This window comes from Symphalangus syndactylus, chromosome 5 (assembly GCF_028878055.3).
Source record: "Symphalangus syndactylus isolate Jambi chromosome 5, NHGRI_mSymSyn1-v2.1_pri, whole genome shotgun sequence".
In the NCBI taxonomy this organism is placed as follows: domain Eukaryota; kingdom Metazoa; phylum Chordata; class Mammalia; order Primates; family Hylobatidae; genus Symphalangus; species Symphalangus syndactylus.
The window spans coordinates 141318195-141330318 of NC_072427.2; the positions used below are offsets into that span (position 1 = coordinate 141318195).

The 12124-nt window shown below is 42.1% G+C and overlaps 1 protein-coding gene across 2 annotated transcripts in view; it reads right to left on the bottom strand.

Moving 5' to 3' along the window:
* Positions 1-8575: 8575 nt before the first annotated feature.
* The window catches only part of H2AJ (H2A.J histone), a 92906-nt gene continuing 89357 nt past the window's right edge, over positions 8576-12124 (bottom strand). The window contains exons 1-3 of one of the 2 annotated variants that reach the window (XM_055280567.2): positions 11414-11724; positions 11092-11211; positions 8576-10539 (exon numbers count right to left, since the gene is read on the bottom strand). In XM_055280567.2, the coding sequence (XP_055136542.1) occupies positions 8742-9131 (390 nt within the window). In that variant the 5' untranslated portion in view covers positions 9132-10539; positions 11092-11211; positions 11414-11724 and the 3' untranslated portion in view covers positions 8576-8741. Of the gene's footprint in view, positions 10540-11091; positions 11212-11413; positions 11725-12124 lie in introns of those variants that run through there. The other variant, XM_063639648.1, reaches the window with a different exon arrangement.

Here is a 12124-nt window from a genome sequence, read left to right on the forward strand (position 1 = left end):
CATAGAATCTCTAGAAAAATTTACAGTCCAAGGAAGAACAGAATTAACTACACAGTTCATTATTACTGTCTATACCCAGCAATCTTGATCCCAATAAAATGAGGAGTGAGGCAAAGAAAAAAAGAAGATGACAGCCAAAGTTTAGGCAGGAGGAGGGGTAAACATACATCTCTGAAATCCTGTCTGATTTTATAAAACACCACCCACAAATGAAAAAGCCATATTATTTTTATGAAGGCTGAACTTCTTTGTAAAAGTGAAAAAGGGCTTCAGCAACTTATTGCAAAGAAAACCATACCTTCAAAGAATGTTTGATGGCTTTCTTGATTGAAAAGGGAAGTAAAACCCAGGCCAAGTACAAATCCAACATCTTCCCCTAAGACTGTTCTTACTGTATAATAACCCAGACCAAAGGAGGAAGTATTTTTAAATTCACACTTGTACCCTCAAAGTTCATTTATAAAATACATGTTCATGGGGAAAAAAAAAAAAAAACCTTGTATTTGAAGAAATAATTTTAGGAGAGATTGTTTTAAAATTTAAGGGTTAACCTTAAAAAGTATCTGTTTGAAGTAACTGATGTTGTTCTGCTAGTTTTTAAAAAAAAAAAAAAAAATAGATGCTTTGGGGTTTGGGGAGCTTTGTATTTTTCATTTTTGTTTCCACAGATAGACTGGAACAGGGATCAGCAAACTTTCTCTAAAGGGCCAGATGGTGAGTATTTGGGCTTTGTGAGCTATACAGTTTCTGTCACTACTCTGGTTTCCTAACATGAAACCTGCACGGAAAGCAGGTAGCCCACCTTACTTGGTGTCCAAATGGAAATACGCCCTTTCTTCCTGCAGTGTTTCTCTACAGGGCCCTCTACTGAGAAAACTTCCCAGAGCCGAATTTGAAGTTTTAATTTGGAGCTCAGAACCAATAAATTCATAACTGGCACACATGAATCCAAAGAAAACTCAGTGGTCTTTACTTCTACTATCACAATGTTTTAAAACAATTCTTAGCACAGGTTCCTTTGGCAAAAACAAATGGAATATTTCTCAAGCCCCTTTTGGCAGGGGCTACTAACTAGTACTGTTAGCTTATGTGTGCTAGCTAATATAACTGTGTGTGTCACTTTTCTTGAAAAATCTCAAAGGAACTTTAATTAACTGGCAAGCTCCACAACAGAAGTATGTTAAATAGAACAAAGCTAAGAACTAGGAAGTAAGCAAAAATGCTCCAAGAAACTGGCAGAGACAATGGTACTCACCAAAATATTTCATCTTCTCTTCTATATTTCCTGGGCTTCCTTGCAGTTAGATTAAGCCTGGTCTAGTTCTAGTGGATGCACTGAAGTAAAGAAGAGGGTGCGAGTTCTCTGTGCCCTTGTTCCCTGCTGGAAGAGACAAGAGATAGTTTTGTATGGCTGATGAGTGGTATAAAGAATGGCAGAAGAACAGGCTGGAATCTGTAAAGCTATAAATTTTATAGACTTCATTTAAGGACTACTCTTATGAAAGTTTTACAACACAGAGATTTCATCTGGACTGTGTGCTCTTGCTAGAACACTCTGTATATCAAGGGTTTTGTGAGGAGATAACCTTTATCATGTTGTAAAAGGTCCAGTGACACTCTTTACCCCAGCAATGGATGCATTCTCATATTATATTTGGACAACTAAGAGGTCTGCCCTCCTAATGCCCTCTTTATACTTTTCTACCCTGCTGTATGCCTCCAGAAGGCTAAACTGTAGATAGGGCACCAATGGGCTTTCTTGTCTTTTGTCTTCCATTTGGGCTGGGCAATGGGAAACTGGATATTGGAAGAAGGGAGGAAAGTGAGTTCATGGTATTTGCCTAATATATACGTTTAAATAAATATAAGTAATCTACATATATAGATATAAAAAATTTAAAGCATGATTTATTATTAGGAACACCTGGAATACCATGTTCAAGAAACAGAGACATCCTTACCCTATGTGAAGATGGACAAAAAGATAAATTCAAGATAGAAAGTTACTTTATAAACATGAAAACGCGGATTTTGTTAGCGGATATGGATGCTTAAAATATATAAATGTGTAACTGAACTACTCGAAGACAGTAGCTCCATCTTTTGCATGATGCTCGGACGCTGTCAACATTTGCCTTGAGATGTATTTGTCTACTTCCACCGCTGAGCAACCACTCTTCTGGGTGTCACATTGTTTTTTTTAGCTAATGAACAAGGGAAAAGCAGCCCATGACAAACAGTAACTGACCTGGACTATCAGCTAGGCGGTGCTGTTGCTAGGAGTTGGCCTGACACAGCTACACTGTGGTGATCTGTTGAACATAAACAATTCACAGAACACTAACACGAGACAAGGCTGTGAAAAATCAAATAAAAAACAAGACCATTCTGTAATCATGTCTGAACAGAAACAAAAACATGAACATTGTCCAAACAACAAAATGAACAAAAACCCGCTATCCTGACTAATATGCATTAGCATATTTACCAATTACAGCTTTAGTTTCACTTCATTCTGCACATTACAGCATTCCTTGCACCCTACTTCCTGACAGCATGCAATTCTGAGCAAAGCCCCCAAATCAACTAACACAAACCCAAATCCCGTAATACACCCTAACAGCCTCTTACTGAGACACCCCACATTTCCCCGTGGAATGTGTTCCCCCTTGCTGCAAAGAGAAATAAATCCAACTTGTTCAACTACAAGTATGTTCCTGATGGTCTTGGGCTGGAGGACACAGACAAAAATACAGGTTTGGCCAAAGCTCTCATTGCTTGCACCAGGACTCTCAACGCGGTGTGCACATCTGAGACCTCTTGTGACTTAATGTTTATGAGGTGCCACTTGCTCATGGCTGGGAAGTAAGTTCACATTGAACTCAGTTCCTATATTCTGTTGAAGCACTTCATTGTTGACTTTATGTGTTTCCCTAGGAAGACAGTCTCTTGGAATTTTTTAAATTATCTAATCAGATTTATATTCTTTCATCAAACCATTTTTAGTCTTCTATTCCTTGCTTCTACTGCTTGCTTAATATTTAGTGTTGTCCACAGGGAAAGTTATAAACATAGTTCTGATAAATCTGTTTGCAAGTGACCTCCAAGTGCTAATGAGTTCAGAAGGTCTCCAGACCAGAGATCTTAGGAGAAATTTTGCTTGGGGTTACCATTTCCAAACCTGATTAAGATGTCTTCCTCAGTCTTGTCTATGTGTGCCTGAGAACTGGACTATTTTGTTTTGTCTGCCTAGACTAATAGCTGGCCCATGGCCAAACTCTGGGGGTTAGAGGTTGCACATCTTTACATACCACTGCAGTTCTCCTAGTCTTCACAATTTAAAACTGCACTTCTTTCAGGCCAAACACATGCTTTCTTCATGATGTCTCACTACAAGGCTAATCTGTACACTTCCATCTCTAATACGCACCATTTCATCAGGGATACTTAGGAATTGTAGTGGTCACTTGGGCTTTCGACATGAAAAAGACAGTTCATTTGAGAAGTACTTTAAAAGAGAAAGCAAACAAACTCTCATGAGCAGATTGCTTGTTTGTCGAAAAGAAAAATAATTTTTTTGAATATAGGGTTCATCTCTCCTTTGATTCCATACTTCAGGGTTAAGCAAAGCTGGCTTTTTTATTTCATGGCTTGATAAAATTATCAAGGATCTATGAGCATGGTAACTCATGTTTATAATCCCAACACCTTGGGAGGCAGAGGCGGAAAGATGAGTTAAGCCCAGGAATTAAGAGACCAGCCTGGGCAACATGGTGAAACCCCACCTTTACAAAAATTAATTAAAAAATTAGCCAGGTGTGATGGCATACACCTGTAGTCCCAACTACTCCGGAGGCTGAGGTGGGAGGATGGCTTGAGCCTAGAGGTGGAGGCTGCAGTGAGTTGTGATCACAACACTACACTCCAGCCTGGGCAACAGGGAGAGATACTGTCTCAAAAAAAAAAAAAAAAAAATCATGGATCCAAGTTACTGCCCAAAAAAGTCATCATTCGCCTTCAAGTATGTATATGTCGAAATCCAATTTTCAACACGTAAGCTTTCCTTCCTCCACTTATGGAGAAAACAAAATAAAGCTTTACAGTGATAATTTCATATCTGCCTGAAACCAGTTTCATTATTTCTTCCTCTGCTTCTTCTTTGTTCCTCTTACTCTCCATTTCTCTCTCTTGGAAAGCTAAACATTTATTGATTTTTTAGAAAACTGGCTTGTCAGAGTCCAATTTCTCATGTTGTAATCATTCTAAAATGCCTACATTGTCTTTATGAATAAGTTACCGCTGTTTTTAAAACTTCTTTAAAATTTATATGTAAAAAATTATATTCAACTAAAAAGAATGATGATAAAGGATATCTTTAAGGGTTCTTTGCCAATATTCTTCTAGGTTTTTTTTTAGAAAAATGTTTTTGCTGTCACCATGTATACCTTGAATTTCCATATGTGCAGTTTAAAAATGTAAAGGGTAAAAATGCATTTCAATTCCAATTCCATTAGTAACATGAGCCAGCTTGTCACCATTTCATATGTGTGGAAAAAAGTAATAACTTTTAAAGACCATTTTCTAGTTATATGGCAAAGTATAAGCAAGCAGGGGGTATGAAGAAGCACAGCGATCCAAATTGTGGAAAAATCTCTATCGACACTTTCTCTCCTGGTGTCTTTCCGGCCGCATCCTCTCCTCTCTTTAGTGATGCCTCTTCCTCTGCCAATTGATTAAATCTCACAGATCCTCAAATTCTGTTGGTTGTGACCATTTTTGATATCGGTCTATATATATGTATATGTTCTTTCTGGATGATTTGATCTACTCTGGCTATTTTTAGTCATGACTCCCAAATGCTTATCTCCAATCCAGATTTTTTTCCCCTAGATTCAGATCCAAATCCAGTTGCAGGAGTTACCTTTTGACCCCCATGTCTTCATGCATGCTGCCTCTCAGCCCAGCTTACACCTCCCACCAGCCAGTGTGCCCACACAGCTGAGTGACACAGGTACCCATATTCCCTGTTCCTATTAACACCCTGAGCATCTCCTTCTCTCTACATGTACCCTGTTATTACCTTCCTTTTGAGTGTGTGTCCCATGATAATAAGTTTCTTTGCAGCTGGTTACCAATCACAGGTGTAACACATAATATTGTTCAATAAATTATTGAACAAACGGTCTATTTTTAATGTGTGGGCGGACTTAACAAGCCATAAATTCTAAACTAGGTTGTCCTCAGGGGCAAAACAAAAAACAAAACACACACACAAAAACACAACGAAAATGCAAACTCAGGTTCACAAGCTTTAATCATTTATTACTTTTTCTGTTATACATTGAATTGTGGATGTCCTTTAATTAGTAAAACAGCCACTAAAATTGTTTTTATGGTTTGCTATCACAAAAGTCATAGGATTGCTAGAATGCTGTTTACCTGTTTCAACAGCTCCCATCAACTACCGCTACTCACTTTACATAGAAATAAGAACAGCTACTATTCATTGAGCCTACTTCTATATGGGAATCTTAGTGTCCTCATATTAATTCATTGAATCCTCCCCAAACTCTCTGAGGTAAACTATTATGCCCATTTTAGAGATGAAACTGAGGTTTAAAGAGATTAAGTTTCCAAAAATCAGATAACTAATAAGGAGTAGAGTGAATCTGAATTTAAGTCTCACTGCAGAGAGCTTAAGTTCTTACACAGCATAGTATGCGACCTTTCAACAACTGGAAGGGGCATTGTGAAGTTTGCATATAGTATGCCAATCATCACCAATTATGCGACCTGACTAAACCTTTTGATTCCAGGCAGGCACAACTAAACAGACCAGTCCTCGGGGACACAAAGACAAGACTGGCCCTGCAGGAAAAACAAAGATCAAACAAATCCTGGCCAAGCCACAGCCACACTGAACGGCTTATCTCTGCAGCAAAGAGTATGTGTGTGTGTAAATAAAACTATGGATTATAACTCTATTAAAAACTGGAATTCATGGCCGGGCGCGGTGGCTCACGCTTGTAATCCCAGCACTTTGGGAGGCCGAGACGGGCGAATCAGGAGGTCAGGAGATCGAGACCACAGTGAAACCCCGTCTCTACTAAAAAATATAAAAAATTAGCCGGGCGTGGTGGCGGGCGCCTGTAGTCCCAGCTACTCGGAGAGGCTGAGGCAGGAGAATGGCGTGAACCCGAGAAGCGGTACTTGCAGTGAGCCGAGATTGCGCCACTGAACTCCAGCCTGGGTGACAGAGCGAGACTCTGTCTCAAAAAAAAAAAAAAAAAAAAAAAAAACTGGAATTCAGTTCCCATCAGATTTTGTCTTAGGTCTTTTTCCATATGGTCTTATGCTTAAAGAAATATTGGCCTTTTAAATTAACAATCACACATCAGCAAGAACTACTGTTTGTTCATCACAGATCGTGGGCTGAGCTGATTTTGTAGTAGTATGCATTTTAAACTGCCAATAAACTATTCAGGTTAAAAAAAAAAACTCTCAAAAATAAAAATGGTGAGGGGCTGACTGAACTTTGAGGCAGGCAAAGTATGTGAGGGGATGCTAAGAATCCTTTCGGTAGTGGTGGGAGAGGCGGGTGGAGACAGGGCAGTTACCATGCCTTGTAATCTTGTCTATGTTGCTCATCATGTAACAAGAGCTGGACAGATTCCTGTGAATCTTCCCAGGGAAAGGCAAAGGTGCTTTTTCTTATGAATGTCTTGATGTCCCTTGTCCTTATTTCTTCATCATTTTGGTAACAATCCCTCAGATGCCTCATCCCTTTAAGAAATTTAGACTCAAATGTCAAAACCATATATGCATTTTGTTCCACTGACCCCAGGTGGTAACTGCGAGTACTAATTCTAACAATTGGCATTTTTTTTAAAGTCCTATTAATGTTTACCTATAATTTAATCTATAAGGATAAACCCATACCCCCATTGGACATAGTACTTTTTTCCATTTATTGCCTAATATGTGGCACACGGTCAATGAACAATCTCAATCCTTAAAACAGGTGTTATGACTTTTACATATGACAAAACCACAGGGAGTGAATAGCAGAACATCTGGAACCTGCCCAGTAATTTGCCTCCTAACAGAGGTGTGCACGGCCTGACCTTTGTACACCTCGAAAATGGCAACATGGGAGAAGTAATTCCATCATTCATCCACACACAGCAGAGAGGTACAAGTACTAACAGAAGCTGATCTCTCATATTAACGTATGTCTTTGTTCCTTGTCCCGTCTTCAGGAACCAATAAAAATAAAGTGAGCTCCAAGAGAGTGGAAATCTGGCTGGCCTCATTCACAGCTCTACTCCTATCACTTTGTACAGAGCCTGGCATAGACAGCTGTTCAATAAATACTGGGGACAAAATAAAGTCCATGTGGGGAACTGGGCCAGGCGCTACTAAGGATGAAGACATACAACATATACACATATTTTTGGGAAAGACTTCAATTCCGACTCACAGGAAAGATGAATCCAAAGATGTGAAATCTGTACTGGGATCTTTTTTGTGGGGGTCTGTGAGCCAGGATGAAATTTGCTGAGAAGGATGAAATAAATGGGAGTGTCAGCTAAGGGCAGAAGATGATTACTAGTGTTAACTTTTAAATGCGGATTCCTGGTCTGAAATGTGTTTCCCCCTGCACTTAAATATTTGGCCCTATCTTTCCTCGCATGTTTATTAAAGCAATATTGTGCCATTAGGCAACGCAACTCCCAAAGACATTACCGGAATGAGGTCATTGCTTCAGGTTAGTGGGAGAATATAAGAGATTTCAAACAGGTTATTTGTTGGGTAAGAACCCCTAAAAGCAAGAGGTTTTTGTTTTGTTTGAAAGCAAAGTCAAACCGAGTCTCAAAGAGAACATGATATGATGAAGACAGGATCATTATGAAGCTAGAAACTTGACAACATCACTTTAAAAGCTCAAGCATATGCAACTCACGACTAAAGGCGCTGCAATGTTATGCAATATGACTGTCAGGGGAGCGAATTTCCAACCTCATGACTCACTTATTGAACGTTTCCTTCATTAAAAAAAAATATGAACATAAAGGTGCTATATAAAGATATCTGATATCCAAAGCATGAAAGCACAGCAGCTACTAGGCTAAGAAGAATCTCTTAAGTTGATATCGTGCCATCAGAGCCACCCTTCCAAGACGTAAAGTTACTCCACTTTTTGAAAAAATATGGCCGAAGACACTTCCTGACTCGAGCCCAGCTCGATCCGACGGTCTCTTCCCAGAACTTGGTCCTGAGTGGCTCACAAACTGGCAGGAGAGCGAAGGTTCTGTGAAGGGGAAGTAAAAATAATTCCGGAGGAGGCCTCGCCGCGCCGACTCTGCCTCCCCTTTCCCCTACTGACAGCGAGGTGGCTCCCACCCTGCCCACCTCTAGGCCACCCTCCCCTGACGCCTCGAGGGTGACCTGCGGACTAAAGCAGTTCAGAGTGGCTCAAGCCCACCCACCAGTACCTGCTCCAGGGATTTCCCGGTCGCCCCCCTCCCCTGGGGCCATCCGGCAGGTCCCCGCGACTACACAGCTCTCTCGACCAAACGATTTTCACCAACTTTATTGGCTCCCGCCGGGCCCCTCGCCGCCCACCTCCCCGCTAGACGTCCCCGGCCCTCCATGACATCCAGCACATTCAAAAGCATTGCGGGACGACCATGAAAAGGGCCCTTGCTGGGGGAGCCAGCTCCCTGAGGGCGGCGTCAGGGTCATTTGCTCTTCGCCTTCTGACTCTCCGTCTTCTTGGGCAGCAGCACGGCCTGGATGTTGGGCAGGACGCCGCCCTGAGCGATGGTCACTTTACCCAGCAGCTTGTTTAACTCCTCGTCGTTGCGGATGGCGAGCTGCAGGTGGCGGGGAATTATCCTGGTCTTCTTGTTGTCACGCGCGGCGTTGCCAGCCAGCTCCAGGATCTCCGCCGTCAGGTACTCCAGCACTGCCGCCAGGTACACCGGCGCCCCGGCGCCCACCCGCTCCGCGTAGTTCCCTTTGCGCAGCAGTCTGTGCACTCGGCCCACCGGGAACTGCAGGCCCGCGCGGGAGGAGCGGGATTTGGCCTTTGCTCGCACTTTGCCGCCCTGTTTTCCGCGACCGGACATGATCACCTCTCGCCTACAATTCCAGAGACGGAGACAAACCGCTCTCGGCGTCCGGTACCGGAATGCAACGTACCGCACCCGAACTGCTCTACAAACTCTTTACGGCCGCGCGGCAGCCCCTTTCCATTGGCTCTGGTGACCAATGACAGGCAGGCTCCGCTCCCAACTAGCGCTCTGGAAGAGAGACCGCCTCCTCCAGCTCTCTCCAATCAATAGAGCAATCTCCGAATCCTCATTTACATAGCCGCTCACATAAATATCGAGGCCAGCCCACTCTGTGTGTGGGGACCCAGATGAATTTAGTGGTTACGGGTTTTCCACGACCACGCTCGCTCCCAAGCAAATAAACTAGTAGGAAATAAGAAAACATGGTTGGAAACAGAAAACAATCCAGAAGAAGAGCTACAGGAGTTGTCCGTAGACGTTGCTATGCTAAGTGGATGTTCTCATATAATACACCGTACTAGTCAGGTAGGTTTCTGTCTCCGCAGCCGGTGCTGCTTAGGCGAAACAACAGCCTCTCCGCGGAATTCTGCCTGCCCAGGACAGGGTCCGTGGGCTGTTTCTTATACAAGCGCCTTGCCTCCAGCTAGCTACCCAACAGTGTAGGGACCACACTGGTCTCCCCGCAGGCTCCTGCGGCTCACAGCCAGCCAGTCGTTCACTTCTGAGTCTTTGAAGCTAGAGTGATGACCAGACGTGAATGCTTCCTGTGCTGACGGGAGGAACAAGCTCGCCTAGCCAAAATATCTTTTGTCTTTGAGGCTATGGGCCTGCAAAGAGCCACTAGGTTTTATTGGAGAGGCCAAAGTCTTGGCCTTGGCTTGCTCCCCGCAAGCCAGGGCGCCGCAGATCAGCGGATCCGGTCCTCTGCGAAGACGTGGAGGTCCCCCGGGTCTCTTTGTAAATGAGCCCAGAGACTAAAGTCAGAATGGCAGTTTATTCTTATATACCTGAATTGCGGACCCATGCTTTTTGAAACAAAAAACGTGTTTTGTTTCAAGTGTTTATTTTTAATTAAAAATTACTTTCTCCTAATTCATCGAGGTCATTTCATTTTTACCTGAACATTTTCAGTGACACAGTTAACACCGATATGTGATGTAATGTTGGACGTTTGCTTTTTAAAATAATCATTGTATGTGGATTCATTTACATTTAAAGTAAAACAAATTTAACCTTCTAACTATCCGAATAAAGATTTGACTTCATTGAAATAACATTTTCAAATATTTATGTATATGTCATTACTGCCTAGAACAATGATGAACCCATACTGGGGACTCAATAAATGTCGTCAGAGCTATTGTCATGGTTTAGGCGGTCTTTCTGGAGCCAGTCCGCCTCAGCCTAAATCCTGGCTTTACCACTGAGCAGTGACCTTTGATAAGTTATTTGACTCCTATACCTGTATCAAAGTGTTTTGAAAATTAAATACGTTAGTAAGCATCCAGTAACTCTTAGACATACCAAATAAATGGGCATGCAAATCTCTGATGCAGTTTTTAACGAGATCTTCCTGGAATGAGTTCTGTAAACTAGCTTAAATTTTTGCCTGTATCTTGGGGAATTTTCAAGAGTTTTTAAAAGTATTACTATTTTAGACACGATTTTTTTCTTTTATTCCTATAAGCAAGAGATTTTTTTTTTTTTTTTTTTGAGACGGAGTCTCGCTCTGTCGCCCAGGCTGGAGTGCAGTGGCACGATCTCGGCTCACTGCAGGCTCCATCTCCCGGGTTCACGCCATTCTCCTGCCTCAGCCTCCCGAGTAGCTGGGACTACAGGCACCCGCCACCACGCCCGGCTAATTTTTATGTATTTTTAGTAGAGATGGGGTTTCACCCTGTTAGCCAGGATGGTCTCGATCTCCTGACCTCGTAATCCTCCCTCCTCGGCCTCACAGAGTGCTGGGATTACAGGCGTGAGCCACCGCGCCCGGCCCCATTACAATAATTCTTACCTCTTCAAGATCTGATAGACTTTTCCTCTTCCCTCTGAGTCAAGTATTAAAATCATGGAGTGAAGTTCGACCATTCAGGACTTTTTCCAGCCATTCAAGACAGTGTTCCAACTCTTTTATCTTTAACAAAAAGTAAAAGAAAAATAAATACCTTTTGGGTTATGAAGATGGGCAAGGATTGAAACAAATGTAAACTATAAGCATTTATAAATATAACAAAATTTTACCATAAAGCCTTCCTGCTGTAAAGGCTTATCTTCAAGACCAGGGATAAAGAAGCCCCACTTACTAAAATTCATTGCTCAGAATCCTAATTAAGTACCTGGGAAAGACTTATGAATCATCCTCTAAATAACAGCTGCTTTTTTACACAGTAAAACCTTTAGAGAAGACAGGGTCCTGACACCTTCGAAGAGCGGTAACACCTTACAGAAACTTTCGTTTTTGTTCAGGGATTCTCTTGAGAAAGCAAGGGATTCAGAACCTCCTGAGGCGATTTGCAGTAGAAATCATTATTCAAAGTCATGATTGTGGCATCCATTATTTTACAAGAACTTGAATTTTTAAGTGGAAAATGTGAGATGAGAACCTGAGATTTGAACAACATAAGACATTTACAATATTTCAACTAAATAACCACAGGAAGTTACTTGGTTGAAAAGCACACAGGCTCTTGCAGGGCAGGAAAACCTGCAAATTGCGCAGAAGCAGCTGAAAGGGGAATGGGGGGGTCGGGGGGAGGTGGGGGTGGAGTGTAGGTGGGGGACGGGAAGCTGGACTTTCTTTTTTCAATTGAAAGTATTTTAATTATCTGCAGGGCCATAAAAGAAAAAAGTCCTCTCCCCCTACTATGTCTTCAAAAGACCCACGTGTGAAAAATTTTAAGTAATTGCTTTGAAATCGCTGATGTAAAGCTTTTCAGGTTTTTATTGAGTTTCATAGTAAGTCAGGAATTCCGTTTGAAAAAACAGAAGGAGGGAGGGACAGAACAAGGAACGTGCATAGGATCTGGCCTACTTTTATTTAAGCGCTG